A 17,873-nucleotide genomic window follows, 5' to 3' on the forward strand; every position below is an offset into this window, starting at 1 on the left:
CACCCACTGGAACTCCTCACTGTGAGAGGGAATGGCAGAGAGAGACATCCTCTTGTTGGGACTGAGATCAATAGATTTTTGGAGCCAAAGGTATTAAGGGATATGGGCCCAAGGCGGGTATATGGAGTTAGGTCTCAGCTCAGCTGTGATCTCATTGAATGGCGGAACAGACTCGAGGGGCTGAATGGCCTCCTCCTGTTCCTATGACTTACTCCTACTTGGAGTGGAGCGTACACGAGCCCAGTGTAGAGTGGAATGTAATGATTGGGACATGACACCAGACCAGACAGTTGCCTGACCCGCTGATGGTCCAAGCTAGTGCGGGCTGGTCATTTCGGGAGGTCTCCTCTACGTGCAAACTGCTGCCAAGCCACAAATGTGTTTACAAAGAGATTTATGATTTCGCTACAAATAATGAGCAGAAGAATTTGTCTCCCCCCCCCCCAAATACCTCGGTAACTCCCTTGGCCTGGTGCCAACCCTTTTTGCTCCAATTAATTATCTTCCAGCCCTTTTTCTGTTCACAGTGGACTCCCTGTGACAATATGGTATACCAAATATGCAAAACCAGCTCAATTACTTCGTTTATTTACATTTTACACAACCATCACATTAAATTAAAGATGTACCTTCAGTAACTGGAAAAAAAGCAAGTTGTAACAAGATGTACAAATCCACTGGGGTCTTACAGTTGGCATGGGCTAGCAGGAATTACCAACACTCTCTTTCAAACATCTCAATGCACCTTTCAGTTTTAGACAGCCATACAGGGCGGATTATCTTTCTCCTTAGAACTCTTTATTTTCATATTTAAATCCTAAATCCTTTTACTAAATGCTGTTATTGTATTTTGGCTTTTTATGACAATATTTATTTTGCATAACCGGTAATCTCTCCATGGCTGAGATACATTTGCCTTTTTTATTAAAAAATAACAATTTGCTTCCCACACCTCCCTATCCCCCCTCCCACCACACACACACACCACCCTGATCTGGTTCTCTCAATAAAGTCTTAAACAAGGACAAATTATTGCATCATCCATAAAACTGTCATATCTGGAACTTGTAGTTTGAAGGAATAAGTAAAAACAGGAAATTAATGTTTATGGGTGTATCTGGGAAACTATTTGTTAAAGAAGGGGAAAATATATATATATATATATATGTTTTTAACAATTCAGCTGACAGTTTTTGTAAATTCAATGCCAGCTGCTCTTGCTAGTGCTCCCCGTGCACCCAGGCTGAAATGAGCCACCAGTTAATCTGTTGATGTAGGTCTGTCAAGCCTCACTCACTGCAAGGGTTTTTTATTAAACTTTTGGACAGCGTTCAAATACAATTTGTTTTCTACACATCTCCCTCTTTGCAAGGAGTGGTGTAACTATAGCGGAGCCGCAGTCTCAGTGTCGTCGCTTAGCTACGGAATGCAGGGCGCTGCCTATTTTTTAAAAACGTTTTTCAAGTGCTTCCATATGGGAGACACCATCGCGTTAGTTATGGTCCCTGGACTAGAAACTCAGCGGTCATGGGTTCAAATCCCACCTTGGGAACTCAAAACAAATGAATTTAACAATCTGCGGGCTAAACTATCGTAGTAAAAACTGCCCTGGTTCACCTGATGTACATCAGGGAAAGAAAGCTGATTTACTCGGCGCCGACCCACTCAATAAACGCAGCCTTGCCAGCGTTGCCCACTTCCCAAGGACTTAAGGGAACGGTAGCGTAGTGGTTATGTTACTGGGCTAGTAATCCAGAGGCCTGGACTAACAATCCAGAGACGTGAGTTCAAATCCCACCACGGCAGCTGGGGAATTTAAGTTCAGTTAATTAAATAAATTTGGAATATAAAAGAAAAAGCTAGTATCAGTAATGGTGACTATGAAACTACCGGATTGTCTGACACAAGTCTGAGGGAGTGCTGCACTGTTGGAGGTGCCGTCTTTCGGACGAGACGTTAAACTGGGGTCCATCTGTTTCGAAGAAGAGCAGCGGAGTTCTCGCTGGTGTCCTGGGGCCAATATTTATCCCTCAGTAACATCAATAAAAACAGATTATCTGGTCATTAACACATTGCTGTTTGTGGGAGCTTGCTGTGTGCAAATTGGCTGCCGCATTTCCCACATTACAACAGTGACTACACTTCAAAAAAGTACTTCATTGGCTGTAAAGTGCTTTGAGACGTCCGGTGGTCGTGAAAGGCGTGATAGAAATGCAAGTCTTTCTTAATTTAATTGAGATGAGCTGGCCCATTGAGCAAGCCTGATTGAGCACCTTCAAGTAATAACTAGACAGCAGACGGACAAACTGATGCTGAGCTGTTTCCGCCCCTCCTCGGGGCTTCCAGTCTCAAACTCAACCTATTAAAGGCACTCGAGTCTTGGTGACTCTCCTGTTCTGAGTCTTCAGTGGTCCACCCACTACGATTCCTGGGATGGCAGGACTGTCGTATGAGGAGAGATTGGGTCGACTAGGCCTGTATTCACCAGAGTTTAAAAGAATGAGAGGGCATCTCATTGAAACGTATAAAATTCTGACAGGGCTAAACAGACTGGATGCGGGGAGGATGTTTCCCCTGGATGGGGAGTCTAGAACAAGGGGTCAGAGTCTCAGGACATGGGATAGGACAGAGATGAGGAGAAATTTCTTCACTCAGAGGGTGGTGAACCTGTGGAATTCTTTACCACAGAAGGCCAAGTCGCTGAATATATTTAAGAAGGAGATAGATAGATTTCTAGACACAAAAGGCATCAAGGGGTATGGGGAGAGAGCGGGAATATGGTATTGAGATAAAGAATCAGCCGTGATCATATTGAATGGCGGAGCAGGCTCGAAGGGCCGAATGGCCGACTCCTGCTCCTATTTTTCGATGTTGTTATGCTACTTGGCCATCCCTGATACTGCATCCTTAAACTCGCATTGCTTATCAATCTTCCAATCCTTCTCCTTTTCCTAAACATCAAAGGGTTCTTCCAGCAGACCCTGTGCTTGTTAGCCAGTAAGTGCAAGTAGTTAAATTTAAACTGGCTTGTTTAAAGTTACTATAAAACTTGCTAGTAGCTACTGCGGTATTCATTTCAAACGGCGGGCCCTCTAACCTTGGTGTAATGAATATTTTAAACTGACTTTAGCAAAGCATATGCTTGTTTATCCCCCACACTAGGTATTTTTGCCATCAAATTGAAGCTTTCCTTGCAGCCTCATGCCAGAATGTTATGCGATAGCCAAGAGTGGAAATGCACTCTCAGTGCACTCTCAGACTCATTGCATATTGACAATGATGACTGTCGAAACCCCCTCAATTATAATGAAAAACATACAAATAAACATTTGGATTGTCGCTGCCAAAAAGCACCATCTGCCAAAGCAGTAAAATCCACAGGAAAAAGCTAACGAAGAGATTTTTTTTTTTTAAAAGGAGATTATCCCATGGTTGCTTTTTAGTGATCATGCCGCAGAGTTCATTTAGCTAATTGAATACCAAAGCTTCTGCATTTTGGGCGCATTAAACGGTTTTAAAGAAAAAAAAACCCACATGAAATGCAGTTCTCATTTTATGATGGCATTGGCCTCTGGACAATTTCATCTCCACCGCATCAGTCTAATTGGCTGATTATATTCGCTGACAATTAAATATTAATGATGTAATGACACAGTGATTGCTACAGATCTCAAATGACTACAATACAGGCATTTTGATATCTATTTAAAAAAAAACTCCATTGCGGAGGGTTGACGTAAAAATCATTTGAGTAAACACGGAGATAAAGGGATTGGCGCAAACGTCAAAACACTGAGTCATAAGATTTGGGTGCTTTTTTTATCCCCCCCCCCTCGCTTCTTGAAATCTAGGTGCCTTATCAAATTAGAGGCAATTTTTCTAGGGCTGGTCTCGAACCATCTTGCGGCATCAGATCCACAGAGCAGCGTTTGCCCTGTCTGAGTGCTTTAAATAAGGAACTTGAAACAGAATCGCAGCTTATCTCATGCCAGGCCGACCATCAGCGCGGAGATGTTTAGACTAATTCTATGCATTATGCAGAGCAAATATCAAAACAGAGGGCTTGGCAGATGCAAGGGAGGCCTCATTAGAAATTCCTTAATTAAATCTTCATCCTAAATGGAATCAGCTCCTGGATTTTTTTTTTTTCCGAGGCTACTGTTTCTGTTTGCTGCAAATATTTAGTTAAACTTGCATCAAGAACGCATTTCTTTCTCTACAAGGTCCTAACCCTGAAATAAATACAGCAGGCTGATCTGATATGGAAATGTGACATTTCCGTGTGGTGTACAGCCACAGCGCCTCTCCAGAAAAACAACCCTTTCCTGTTCTTCCTCTGTAGCATTAATGCTACTGTGGTGTAAAAACGCTAGCCCCTGACTCTTTTTTTTGGACACCACGGGAATCCAGGGATACGGGGATCAGGCGGGAAAGTGGAGTTGAGGTCGAAGGTCAGCGATGATCTTACTGAATGGCGGAGCAGGCTCGAGGGGCCGTAAAGCCGACTCCTGCTCCTAATTCCTTATGTTCTTATGTATGAGTCTGATAAGTTGTGGTAGATATTTTAACGCCTGCATTTTGTGGGTATGTATTCTAGTTTTTGTTGCGACTTTGTACCCGTTCAACTCCAGTAAAGATGGGGGTTTAGATCACTGCTGTAATGGCGTTGCTCTCCCTTGGTTCCGAGGGACTGCCCAAGAAGAAGAGGCTCTCCGTAGGTTATGCGTAGTTGCATAGCACTGCTTCACCCAGCTACAGCTTGCATGCTTCTGGATTCAGGTCCAATTCAAGTGCCCAATTCCCAGCAGCAGGACCAATACTGACAACCGGGTCTCAACAATGGCATCTAATCCTAACAGCAGTGTCTGTACAAGTCCAGCGCCGACAGTCCATATCCCCAACAGCAATACCAATGGAGAACCACCACAAGCCGTCACCGTGCCATTATAGGCTATGGCTCCAACCACAAAGCTAATGCTAGTCCTGACTCTCTTATTTCGATCCCTCAATAGTAATGTCAGGACATTTCCAGTGGCTGGTACTTTCATCTGAAAGAGCAAGGTCAGCACAGGTCTGGGACTGGCATCCACCTCCTCGCCTCACTGCACCAACAGCAGTGTGTCAGCACAGGGCTGTCCAAGGTGGGCAGGCAGAACAATGGTTCGATGCAAGCAAACACTAGATTTTCTTGCAAGTTCTAAGATAGCCAATGCAGTCACTTTTGAGCCTTGATCACAACTGATAGAGCAACGAGTCTCTCACACAACGATCCCATCAGTGCAGGCGTGCATTGGACAGCAGGGGAATGAATTCAAGCAAAATGTCGTAGCCTTCCTGAATTCAGCTAGGGATAGAAGAACAGGTTGGCCCTGTGTATTCTCTTTTGCTGGCTGGAAGTCAATCTAACTCTTGACTCTTGGCCACAATGGATGTTTCATCTGGGGCCAAGTTGGCTTTGCCGTACGAATGTTCTTCCCTTAGGCAGTATGTGAAATGATCAATCTCTGTAAAATGCATAGGGGTCAATGTTCAAGTGCTGCCCTCCCTGGTGCTGGCAGAAGAGGGGAGGAAGTTGGACCTGCAGCTGTGTACTGGGCTTCTGGCAATGAGGCCTTCTCTCTGCTGATGAGCAGCAGCCAGTATGTCCCGCAGGCCTCTACATGTTCTGGGGTGGAGAAAATTTAAATGACAACTTGCCCACCCATCTTTGGCCTGTCCCAGGTCCTCTGGTCAGTGGGGGGGAGGTGGGGGGGGGGGGGAGGAACGGCAAGGAGAGGGAAATAATATCAGATTTCACTGGGCTGCCCCTGGGCTAGTGAGAGGAGTCTCAGGAAAATGAGGCTAGGGTCGCGCCTCCCACCTTATTTGCATACCTGCGACGGACCTATGTCTAGGCCAGGCCCCACTCCAGCTCCTGCTCTGCCCCCTCAGGGAAGCTCCGGATAATCCCAGGGGAATGCAAGTGGGCGGAGTCCAAGCAGATTGGGGGCTCTGCCCCTTTTTCCCCCTGGTCTTTGCGCCTGGGGAAATGGGAGAATCATCCCGTTACACGCTATGGGGGTAATTTTGACTTTGGACGATAGTGAATTATCTTCCATAGAAACGAAAATCGGGAGAGATGTTGAACGGGTGGCCGAGCTGATCGCGCCCATTTTACACTATTGCCCAGAATGACCCTCTATGTATGCGTACAGTTGAAGCTTGGGAAAACTTCTCTCGACAATCTTGATTGCGTTAAAATTTAGATCTCTGCAGCTTCCACCGGGGACATGACTCGGGCTGCATTCCTTGTTGGGCTGAGTGCGAAGTGGAGACAGCCAGTTTGGGTACGCTGTGTTGACATACAGACGCCATGGACAACAAAATCCACCTCCCTTGTTATTCAAGCAGCTCGGTTTGTGAATGAGTCTGTTAGAATTGTTGACCGTCTTCTCGGTGGAATCTGGTAGAGCTCCCCACCACACGTCCCAAGCCCGAGATAAGTACCCCGCGCGATGCACCAGCGTGGCATCTGTATTTCTAACTCCACGATCCTTGCGGCCTCACTGACTCAAGATTAGCAGGTTTGAGGACAATTTTGTGCTGTGGACTAGCCTTCACTGACAACTGCATCCCTTCAAGTAGGACTTTTAACATGCGTCAGGTGGCGACCTTCCAGTCATGTACCTGGCTGGGCTCAGAAGTAAAAGGGACAGTGTTCAAACATGCTGCATCACCTAGTCTTCCATTCCATGAGAACCTCCATACAGAATATGCCAATTGGTATGTTTTGCAAATTACTAAATGACTTTGAAACGCAGCCAACACAGAACAATAAAAGCAGGCTGCGTGTCCTTAAAAAAAACAACTTTTTTTTATATAATATAAAATTTGCATACCTGGCAATGTACTTCTGGTAAATATTCACATCATCAGTAACCGCACCTGGCTTATCTGATGACAATCCATTCCTAATTTTTTTTTTTAAGTAAAAGAAAATGGACGGTTAAATTTCAATAGGTTTCACGTTTGAAAAAAATATATAAACTGACAGGATGTGTCTAAGAGTCATTGCTTATTCTGTGCTCTGTCTTTCTGTCTCAGGCTACGTGACAGTTTCTGGATGTTTCAGTGTCTAAGTATTGGAACTTCACATTAATTATAGATTTAAAGCAGAGGCATTATGAAAACAATTCACGTTGAATTTTAACCCTTTGAAGACTCTCTCTTTCTAAATTACAACCATTTGCAGATTGAACGACAATGAGTCCGAGGTGAATTCTACACAACTATGCGGGTCTCAAGTTGCTTTTAAGGGTCTCCGTATGTACGGGTGCACCTATACCAAGCCCCCGCACCCCTCCCCTCCCCTCCCCATCCAACGAGAGCCCATACACCTCTGTAATTGTCCCTCGCCTCTATAACATACGTAGGCTGTATGCGTTCGTGTCCAGCTGTGAAAAGTGTCTGGAACCACTCTGGGGAAGGTCGAAGGAACCAATCATAATGAAGAATAATGGGCGGGTTACATTCCAGATGCACAATATAGATTAGGAAGATATGCAAATTCTGACATAAGACAGACATTAAATATGGTTCTTATATAATAATATTTCTGCACTTTGATGCCATGTTTCAATTTTTTAAAATATTTGTTCATGGGATGTGGGCGTCGCTGGCAAGGCCAGCATTTATTGCCCATCCCAGGTTGCCCTTGAGAAGGTGGTGGTGAGCCGCCTTCTTGAACCGCTGCAGTCCGTGTGGTGAAGGTGCTCCCACAGTGCTGTTAGGGAGGGAGTTCCAGGATTTTGACCCAGCGACGATGAAGGAACGGCCAATATATTTCCAAGTCAGGATGGTGTGTGACTTAGAGGGGGAACTATCAGGTGACGGTGTTCCCATGCGCCTGCTGCCCTTGTCCTTCTAGGTGGAAGAGGTCGCGGGTTTGGGAGGTGCTGCCGAAGAAGCCTTGGCGAGTTGCTGCTTTACATTCAGTTCCCATTTTGAAGTAGGTTTTAAACTGAAGAAGTTTGAGTTATACTGGGACGGAAAGGTCTCCCCGTGCACCAGGTGTAGTGAAATCATAAATAGGTACTTTACAAATTGCCCACATTGCACAGAGCAAACCTTCCTCTAAGTGTTTTTTGTCATCCTATTTTTTTTTAAGATTTTGGTTGAATTACAAAATATTCCGTTGTTTTAAACCCACATGGAAATATTTCAACCTTTTTAATTTCATAAAAATTGAAGATGGCTTCACTTTCACCCTCCCTGTTTTCGGTTGCGTTCCATATTGGGATGTGCCCAGTGCAAGACTATATCCCTGGGTTTCTTGGGTGTCAGCTACTCACTGTACTTAAATCTCCATTGATTCGTTTTTGGTCTGCGGACTCTCCTTTAAACCCATCACCGTGTTTAACAGTCTCCAAACCAAAATACTGGTAAATCCCCCTAAGTAGGCTGTCCGTTTGCCTGATAGGGAGTAGACACTCTCTCCCCAATAGGAGCACAACCCACTGCCCGGAGCACAGATTGACAAGAGCCAAGCTCAGTGTTAGTGCATCGGAACAGTGATGCGATTCAGACAGCTTGGCTCAGTGATAGCACTCTGCTCCTGAGTCAGAAGGTTGTGGGATTAAAGCCTCACTTCAGGATATGGGGAAAGAGCGAGGGGGAGGGGGACTAACTGGAGTTCCCTTCGAAAGAGCCGGCGCAGACGCGATGGGCCGAATGGCCTCCTTCTGTGCTGTAAACTAGCCTATGATTCAAGCACTTAAACTAGGCTGATATTTAAATGCAGCACTGAGGAAGCGCTGGATTGTCAAAGGTGCTGTTCTTTGGATGAGACATTATACTGAGGCCCCCTCTGCCCGTTCAGGTGCACGATAAAAAAAACACTTCAGAGTGGAGCAGGGGCTAACATTCATCCCTCAACCAACACCACCAAGACAGATTGGGGTAGCAATTTGTACATCTTGTGCCCATTTCTCGGGCGCAATCTGCACAGGTGTTGGTCCCATTGCCAAATTCGTGGGGCCCATTTTTTTTAGGCATCCCTAAAACAGATGTTAGGCCAAATGAATATGTAAATTACGGGCCGTAACGCGTGCTGAAGGACCCCTTTGACAAATTCACCGCCGTTGGGCCTACCCCGCTCAGGATTCATCAGTGGCCTTCTTGGCTGCCAGACAAAGGTAAGCGTTTTAATGATATATCTTTTAAGAACGGTCTTCCTGTGGAGCCCGGAGGAGCAGGAGTGCTCCCCTGATTCCACAGGAATCACGGTTGTCTCTCCCTCCCTGCCCTTCACCTGAGGGCCGTTGCCAGCGAGGCAAGCATCCCATAATTGACGTATCCCGTCGGACGAGCTGCCTGTGGAGGCGGGACCAGCGCTGGCAGCTCAGCCCAATCGCTCTGATGAGGCCCGAGGACCGATTTCCATCCATCCTCTGGCCTCTTGCTTCGTGCGCCCGCTGCCTCCGCAGCTCCGAGTCTATGTACAGGAATGGCCCCCAACTAATTTCCACCCCGTTATCCCACTGTTCATTTCATGCACCGTTTGTGGGATCTTGCTGGGCGCCAATTGGCTGCTGAATCTGTCTACAAAAACAACGGTGACTGCACTTCAAAAGTGCTTCATTGGCTGTGAAGCGCTTTGGGACACCTCGAGGTGGTGAAAGGCGCTACATAAATGCAAGTTCTTTCTTTTCTTTAATGTGAACTTGCCTGAAATGACGAAGCCTGTCAGAGAGTTGGCTCAGTTCCAACCCCCATCGCTGGTGTCGGCCATGGCCCAGTGGGCAGCACCCTCGCCTCTGGGTCAGGAGGTGGAGGGTTCAAGTCCCACTCCAGGGACTTGAGCACAGAAAGCTAGCCTGACACTCCCAGCGCAGTGCTGAGGGGGTGCTGCACTGTCAGAGGTGCCGTCTTTCGGATGAGATGTTAAACCGAGGCCCCGTCTGCTCTCTCAGGTGGATGTAAAAGATCCCATGGCACTATTTCGAAGAAGAGCAGGGGAGTTATCCCCGGTGTCCTGGACCAATATTTATCCCTCAATAAACATCACTAAAACAGATTATCTGGCCATTGCTGTGTGTGCAAATTCACTGCCGTGTTTCCCACATTACAACAGTGACTACACTTCAAAAAGTACTTCATTGGCTGTAAAGCGCTTTAGGACATCCAGCGGTCGTGAAAGGCGCTATAGAAATGTAAATCTTTCTTTCAAATCTGTCATCCTGAAGCCAAATTGACCCGAAAGAGACTCCCCCAACATAGCTTCTCCCCCACGGTGGATAAAGGTCTGAACTTAATGCCTTTGTGTCTAATTCTCTCATAAACAACAACCACCCCCCCCATCATTCTTATATGCAAGACATCGTCTCATTCTTACAGTCACTTACCGGTTAACTACAGACACATTCGCACTGGGCAGCCTCCTGCAGGAGAAATAAAGACACAGATATAAGCCTCCCACAAATTCACTCTTTTCCTTGGATCTTCCTGGGCCAGCTACTATTCCTGGACCAAGAGGACTGGAATTATGATCGGTCCCTTGCTTCCAGAGCTCAAAAGGAAGTGCAGGAGTGTGGCGTCAGCCAATCCAATTTTTCCCTTGTTTCCCCCCCCCTCCCCGAGGCACTGACCCTCGAGCAGGCCCCTGTTCCACAGGCCGCCGCCGCTCAGCCTCTGGGACCTGGGTCCAAGTGGCCATTCTTCGTGGGTCAGCCCTGACATGCCGCCGAAGGGGGAAAGGCCCGACTGTGTTCTTGCCTGACGCACGTGTTCCAGCATGGGTCACTGGGTGGCAATCAGCAATGGGAATACTGGCTGATTCCCCCTTCCCCATTCCAGGTCCAACCGCTGCCCCAGCTCAGAGCCTCCAGCTCGGGACATGAGCCTGGGTACGAGTGGTCAGCGCCTTTACCAATCAGGCCATTGGGGTGCTTTGCCCCACCCCTGACGAAACGGCCGAGCTCGTGAACTTGATCTGTAGGCAAGTGCAGGACATTAAAGTCTGAATTATTTCCACTTTGTAGCAAAGGCATGTTCGCACTGAGCTGCCCCACTACATGTCTGCATCGACTTGCAATAGCAAGATCGGGAAGACAATAGCAAAGGAGTATTTTTCAACACAGCAATATAATGCAAGAGGAGGTTTTTGGTCAGAAAGTCCTCCTGTGCATACTCTTCATTAGAACTGACTTCCTTTCCAGCCAAATGCGAACCCAGTGTACAAGCCACATTTCACACAGTTCCAGTGAAACAAAGAACCTCTATAGTTCCTCCATGGTATAATATGGATTAATAATTAGAAGTTATGTTGCAAAACCCTGGTTAGACCACACCTGGAGCACTGGGAGCAGTTCTGGGCACCACACCTTAGGAAGGCAATATTGGCCTTGGAGGGAGTGCAGCGTAGGTTTACCAGAATGATACCCGGACTTCAAGGGTTAACTACGAGGAGAGATTACACAAACTCGACTGGTATTCCCTAGAATTTAGAAGGTTAAGGGGTGATCTGATCAAAGTTTTCAGGATATTAAGGGGAACAGATAGGGTAGATAGAGAGAAACTATTTCTGCTAGTTGGGGATTCTAAGGCTAGGGGGCAGAGTCTAAAAATTAGAGCCAGGCCTTTCAGGAGTGAAATTAGGAAACACTTCTACACACAAAGGGTGGTAGAAGTTTGGAACTCTCTTCCGCAAAAGCCAATTAATGCTAGATCAATTGTTAATTTTAAATCGGAGATTGCTAGCTTTCTGTTAAGGGATATGGGCCAAAGGCGGGTATCTGGAGTTAGGTTGCAGATCAGCCATGATCTCATTGAATGGTGGAGCAGGCTCGAGGGGCCGAATGGCCCCCGCCTGTTCCTAAGTTATGTTGAAATGGACTGCATACTTGGCAGTGTAGTGTTTTTTTTAGAATTCATAAATCAATATATCTATTGATCAATATATGTGAACAGGTAGTCAAAAATGAACTGTGCACATATCCTGGAATATGAAGTGTGTATCCCTAATGCGCAGCTTGAATTCACTACGGCAGCTGAGGTGTTCAAAAATGTGCCTGAAAAATCTGGTCTTTCATATTAAGCATTTGCACATTTTTGAAAATGCAATCAAAAAATACACTTGCACATTTTTAAAGCTGGAAAGGACAGTCAATACTTGAAGAGTTAAACTCATTACAAAAATTTTTTTTAGCCGGATTGCCACAATCATAAAACGCAATTACAGTAATGGACCACTGTTAGAGAAGGTCATGAGCAGCATGCTAAGGCTTTGAAGGACTCAATTCCTTAAACAATTACAGATAAAGCTGTAGAGCTTGTGGGTGAAATAGGTAAAGATGGTAAAACACATACCCAACAGAGTCATCCAATAAAGGTTCTGCCTTGGGAAGGCGGCTGTTTGAGAAATTTAAAATGAAGTTAATAACACTCTTGTTTTGAACTTAAGCTGAAGGTCAATAAACGGAGGGCATCTATTCTGTCACAGTGACCTCAGTAAAGTACCACAGACATAAAACAACAGAAGAACTAAAATACCATTGTAAGAGAAAGCAATGTTTTTCAACTAGCGTTGAGATCTCCTCAGATCCACTCCCCTACCTGCTCCGTTTTCCCAAAGGATCATTGACCACCTGAAATAGACAGACAGGCACAGATCTGATGCCCAGAAGATGCCTTCCCTAGCATGACGCCTTTCGGATGAGACTTTAAACCGAGGCCCCGTCTGCTCTCTCAGGTGGACGTAAAAGATCCCACGGCACTATTTCAAAGAAGAGCAGAGGAGGTCGCCCCGGTGTCCTGACCAATATTTATCCCTCAATCAACATCACTAAAAACAGATTATCTGGTCATTATCACGTTGCTGTTTGTGGGAACTTGCTGTGCTCAAATTGGCTGTCGCGTTTCCTACATTACAACAGTGACTGCACGCCAAAAAGTACTTCATTGGCTGTAAAGTGCTTTGGGACATCTGGTGGTCGTGAAAGGCAAGTCTTTCTTTCTTTATATCAAAGCCCTAACCCTCCCATCAGAAGTATGAGGATTAAACACCTATGGCAATGCATCAGGTAAAGTGCGTCGGGTAGGGAGCGTCATGCGCTGGCTCCATGTAAAATTGGGGAAGGACCCAAGTAGTCTGTACCCATGTCTTCCATACACAGCCCCCCGACACCCCCCACCTCTCTGCAGAGACAGGTGTAGGCTGATGAATGAGATTTGGCAGCAGCGGTTTCTGACACTTGCAGTGCTTATTCACCTGTATGATTCCTGTTCAGCATTGTACAGGAGGGACTGGCGGCAGCAGGTAGTGGTAGAACTGGCAGTTATGTCTATCCTTCTAAAAGTTGTTGTAAACTCAAGTATCACATTGTGACATCCATAATTCAGGCAAATACAATTGCTTTAACATGCATTTGTTATGAGATAAACCACTTTTCTTCCTGTGTTTGAATACCATTTACTCTTTATTTCTTTTCTGAGACATAGCAATTTCCTAATGTATCAAAATGGTACCAGGTCCTAGCTCACATGCTACACAGCAAAGTGCCTGTAATGGCCAGCGAGCCTGAATTCATCCTTACTAATGGTGTAGCAAAAACCTCCTGGTTGATATAAAGGGGAGGGGGGGGGGGGGGGGGGGCAGGGAAAGCAGGCGAGCGAGCGGCCAGGCAGTCTGGGAATGGCCAACCCCGATTTTAACGGCTGGGTCTCATTAACATAGAAACATAGAAGATAGGAGCAGGAGTAGGCCATTCGGCCCCTCGAGCCTGCTCCGCCATTCAATGAGATCATGGCTGATCATCCAAATTCAGTACCCTGTCCCTGCCTTCTCCCCATATGCCTTGATCCCTTTAACCTCAAGAAATATATCCAACTCTTTCTTGAATATATTTAATGAACTGGCCTCCACCGCCCTCTGTGGCAGAGAATTCCACAGGTTCACCACTCTCTGGGTGAAGAAGTTCCTCCTCATTTCAGTCCTAAATGGCTTACCCCTTATCCTTAGACTATGACCCCTGGTTCTGGACTCCCCGGCCATCCGAAACATCCTTCCTGCATCTAGTCTGTCCAGACCTGACAGAATTTTATAGGTTTCGATGAGATCCCCTCTCAATCTTCTAAACTCCAGTGAGTATAAGCCCAATCGACACAATCTCTCCTCATACTTCATTCCTGCCATCCCAGGTATCAGCCTGGTGAATCTTCGCTGCACTCCCTCCATGGCAAGAACGTCCTTCCTCAGGTAAGGTGACCAAAACTGCACACAATACTCAAGGTGCGGTCTCACCAAGGCCCTGTACAACTGTAGCAAGACATCCTTGTTCCTGTACTCGAACCCTCTTGCTACGAAGGCCAACATACCATTTGCCTTCTTAACCGCCTGCTGCACCTGCATGCTTACCTTCAGTGACTGGTGCACAATAACACCCAGGTCTCTTTGCACTTCCCCTTCTCCCAATCTATTGCCATTCAAATAATAATCTGCCTTCCTGTTTTTGCCACCAAAGTGGATAACCTCACATTTATCCACATTATATTGCATTTGCCATGTTTCTGCCCATCACCCAACCTGTCCAAATCGTACTGGAGTTTCACAACATCCTCCTCACAGCTTACCCTCCCACCCAGCTTTGTGTCGTCTGCAAATTTGGAGATATTACATCCAATTCCCTCGTCCAGATCATTAATATATATTGTGAACAGCTGGGGTCCTAGGACCGATCCTTGCGGTACCCCACTAGTCACTGCCTGCCACTCGGAAAACGACCCGTTTATTCCAACTCTTTGCTTTCTGTCCGCCAACCAGTTCTCTATCCAAGTCAATACCTTGCCCCCAATCCCATGTGCCTTAATTTCGCACGCTAATCTCTTATGTGGGACCTTATCGAAAGCCTTCTGAAAGTCCAAATACACCACATCCACTGGTTCTCCCTTATCTATTTTACCAGTTACATCCTCAAAAAATTCCAGTAGATTAGTCAAGCATGATTTACCTTTTGTAAATCCATGTTGACTTTGTCCGATCCTGTCACTGCTTTCCAAGTGCTCTGCTATTACATCTTTTATAATAGACTCCAGCATTTTCCCCACTACCGATGTCAGGCTTATAATTCCCCGCTTTTTCTCTACCACCTTTTTTGAATAGTGGGGTAACATTAGCTACCCTCCAATCCATGGGTACCGTTCCAGAGTCTATCGAGTTCTGGAAGATGACCAGCAATGCATCTACTATCTCTAGGGCCACTTCCTTAAGTACCCTGGGATGTAGGCCATCAGGCCCTGGGGATTTATCGGCCTTCAGTCCCATCAATTTTCCTAACACCATTTCCCTACAAATACTGATTTCTTTCAGTTCCTCCCTTTCATCAGACCCTATGTTCCCCGACATCTCTGGGAGGTTATTTGTGTTCTCCTTTGTGAAGACAGAACCAAAGTATGTATTTAGTTGGTCTGCCATTTCCTTGTTTCCCATTATAAATTCCCCTGATTCTGACTGTAAGGGACCTACGCTTGACTTCACCAATCTTTTTCTCTTCACATATCTATAAAAGCTTTTACAGTCAGTTTTTATGTTCCCTGCAAGCTTACTTTCATATTCTATTTTCCCTTTCTTAATTAATCCCTTTGTCCTCCTTTGTTGACTCCTAAACTGCTCCCAATCCTCAGGATTATTGCTTTTTTTAGCCAATTTATATGTCCTCTCCTTGGACCTTATGCTATCCCTAATTTCCCTTGTTAGCCACGGTTGGGTCACCGTTTGTGTTTTATTTTTATGCCAAACTGGGATGAACAAATTCTGTAGCTCATCCATTCGGTCTTTGAATGTTTGCCATTGCCTATCCACTGTCAACCCTTTGAGTGCCATTCCCCAATCAATCCTACCCAACTCGCTCCTCAGACCATCGTAGTTTCCTTTATTTAAATTGAGGACCCTTGTCTCTGAGTCAACTACTTCATTCTCCATCTTAATGAAGAATTCGATCATATTATGATCGCTCCGACCCAAGGGGCCTCGTACAACAAGATTGCTAATTAATCCTTTCTCGTTACATAATACCCAGTCTAAGATGGCCTGATCTCTGGTTGGTCCCTCGACATATTGGTCCAGGAAACCATCCCGTAAACACTCCAGGAATTCCTCCTCCACAGTATTGTTACTAATTTGGTTGGCTCAATCTATATGTAGATTAAAGTCACCCATGATGACTGCTGTGCCCTTATTGCACGCTTCTTTAATTTCCCTTTTAATGCCATCCCCAACCTCCGCCTTACTGTTTGGAGGTCTATATACCACTCCCACTAATGTGTTTTTCCCCTTAGTATTTCTGAATTCTACCCATACAGATTCCACATCATCAGAGCTAATATCTTTCATTACAATTGTATTAATCCCTTCTTTAACCAGTAATGCTACCCCACCTCCCTTTCCTTTTTGCCTATCTTTCCCGAATATCGAATACCCCTGGATGTTGAGTTCCCAGTCTTGGCCATCCTTGAGCCATGTTTCCGTAATCCCAACCAAATCATATCCGTTTACCTCTATTTGCGCAGCCAATTCATCCACCTTATTACAAATGCTCCTCGCATTAAGACACAAAGCCTTCAGGCTTGTTTTTTTAACGCTCTTAGACCTATTAGAATTATTATTTACTGTGGCCATGTTTGATTTAAACCGTTGATTTCTCTGACTGCCACTTTTGTTTTTCTCCTTCCTATCTTTTGCTTTTATCCCTGTTTTCCTTTCCTCTCTCTCCATGCTCAGGTTCCCAACCCCCTGCCATTTTAGTTTAAACCCCCCCGAACAGCACTAGCAAACACTCCCCCTAGGACATCGGTCCCGGCCCTGCCCAGGTGCAATCCGTCCCGTTTGTACTGGTCCCACCTCTCCCAGAACCGGTTCCAATGTCCAAGGAATTTGAATCCCTCCTCCTTGCACCATTCCTCTAGCCACGTATTCATTTGAAATATCCTCCTATTTCTACTCTGACTAGCACGTGGCACTGGTAGCAATGCCGGTGGTCCACTCGCCGACGGAAACAACCAGACGGTAGTCGGCAAACAGCAGGAGTTCCGGTGTCACAGAGATCGCCTGCTTGGAAGCAGGCAAGTGCGGGGGCGACTGGTTCCAGGATGGTCTGCGATTGGGGAAAAAGAAGGCTTGTGTTCATATAGCACCTTTCCCGTCCCAAAGCGCTTTACAGCCAATGAAGTACTTTTTGAAGTGTAGTCACTGTTGTAATGTAGGAAACGCGGCAGCTAATTTTGTGCACAGCAAGCTCCCACAAACAGCAACGTGATAATGGCCAGATAATCTGTTTTTAGTGATGTTGATTGAGGGATAAATATTTGCCAGGACACCGGGGATAACTCCTCTGCTCTTCTTTGAAATAGTGCCGTGGGATCTTTTACGTCCACCTGAGAGAGCAGACAGGACCTCGGTTTAACATCTCATCTGAAAGACAGCACCTCTGACAGTGCAGCACTCCACTGGAGTGTCAGCCTAGATTTTTGTGCTCAAGTCCCTGGAGTGGGACTTGAACCCACAACCTTCTGACTCAGAGGTGAAGGTGCTACCCACTGAGCCACAGCTGACACCTGGGAAGGGGCAGAACCTGGACAGGGGAGGCTTACACTTTCCTCTGAGGGGCCAGGAGTAGCATGTGTGCAGGGCCTCTTCGTCGCTTTGACCAGGGTGTTGCTGTTGAGGCGCCGCTGGCGCCTGCCTGAAGCCAGGGGGGCGAGAGAGCCTCGTCTGTAAGTTGTTTCCCACCACCAGGCCTTGACGTCGGGTGTGGTAGAACTCTAGCCTGAAACTTCTCCTCCAGCTCAGGGTGAGCCCAAGTTTGAGCCTCCGATTTGTGTCCCACCCATTCTGTTCCATC

General features: G+C 46.1%; 1 protein-coding gene across 11 annotated transcripts in view; it reads right to left on the reverse strand.

The window, feature by feature from the left end:
- The window catches only part of casz1 (castor zinc finger 1), a 400,652-nt gene that overhangs the window by 102,520 nt on the left and 280,259 nt on the right, over window positions 1–17,873 (reverse strand). For all 11 annotated transcript variants that reach the window (XM_085967449.1, XM_085967451.1, XM_085967446.1 and 8 more), the window contains 3 exons: window positions 12,346–12,387; window positions 10,383–10,418; window positions 6,879–6,950 (listed from right to left, as the gene is read on the reverse strand). In XM_085967449.1, the coding sequence (XP_085823575.1) occupies window positions 6,879–6,950; window positions 10,383–10,418; window positions 12,346–12,387 (150 nt within the window). The remainder of the gene's footprint in view (window positions 1–6,878; window positions 6,951–10,382; window positions 10,419–12,345; window positions 12,388–17,873) is intronic.

Source organism: Somniosus microcephalus, chromosome 25, assembly GCF_052327205.1.
Source record: "Somniosus microcephalus isolate GS21.2 chromosome 25, FLI_Smic_1.0, whole genome shotgun sequence".
NCBI lineage: Eukaryota > Metazoa > Chordata > Chondrichthyes > Squaliformes > Somniosidae > Somniosus > Somniosus microcephalus.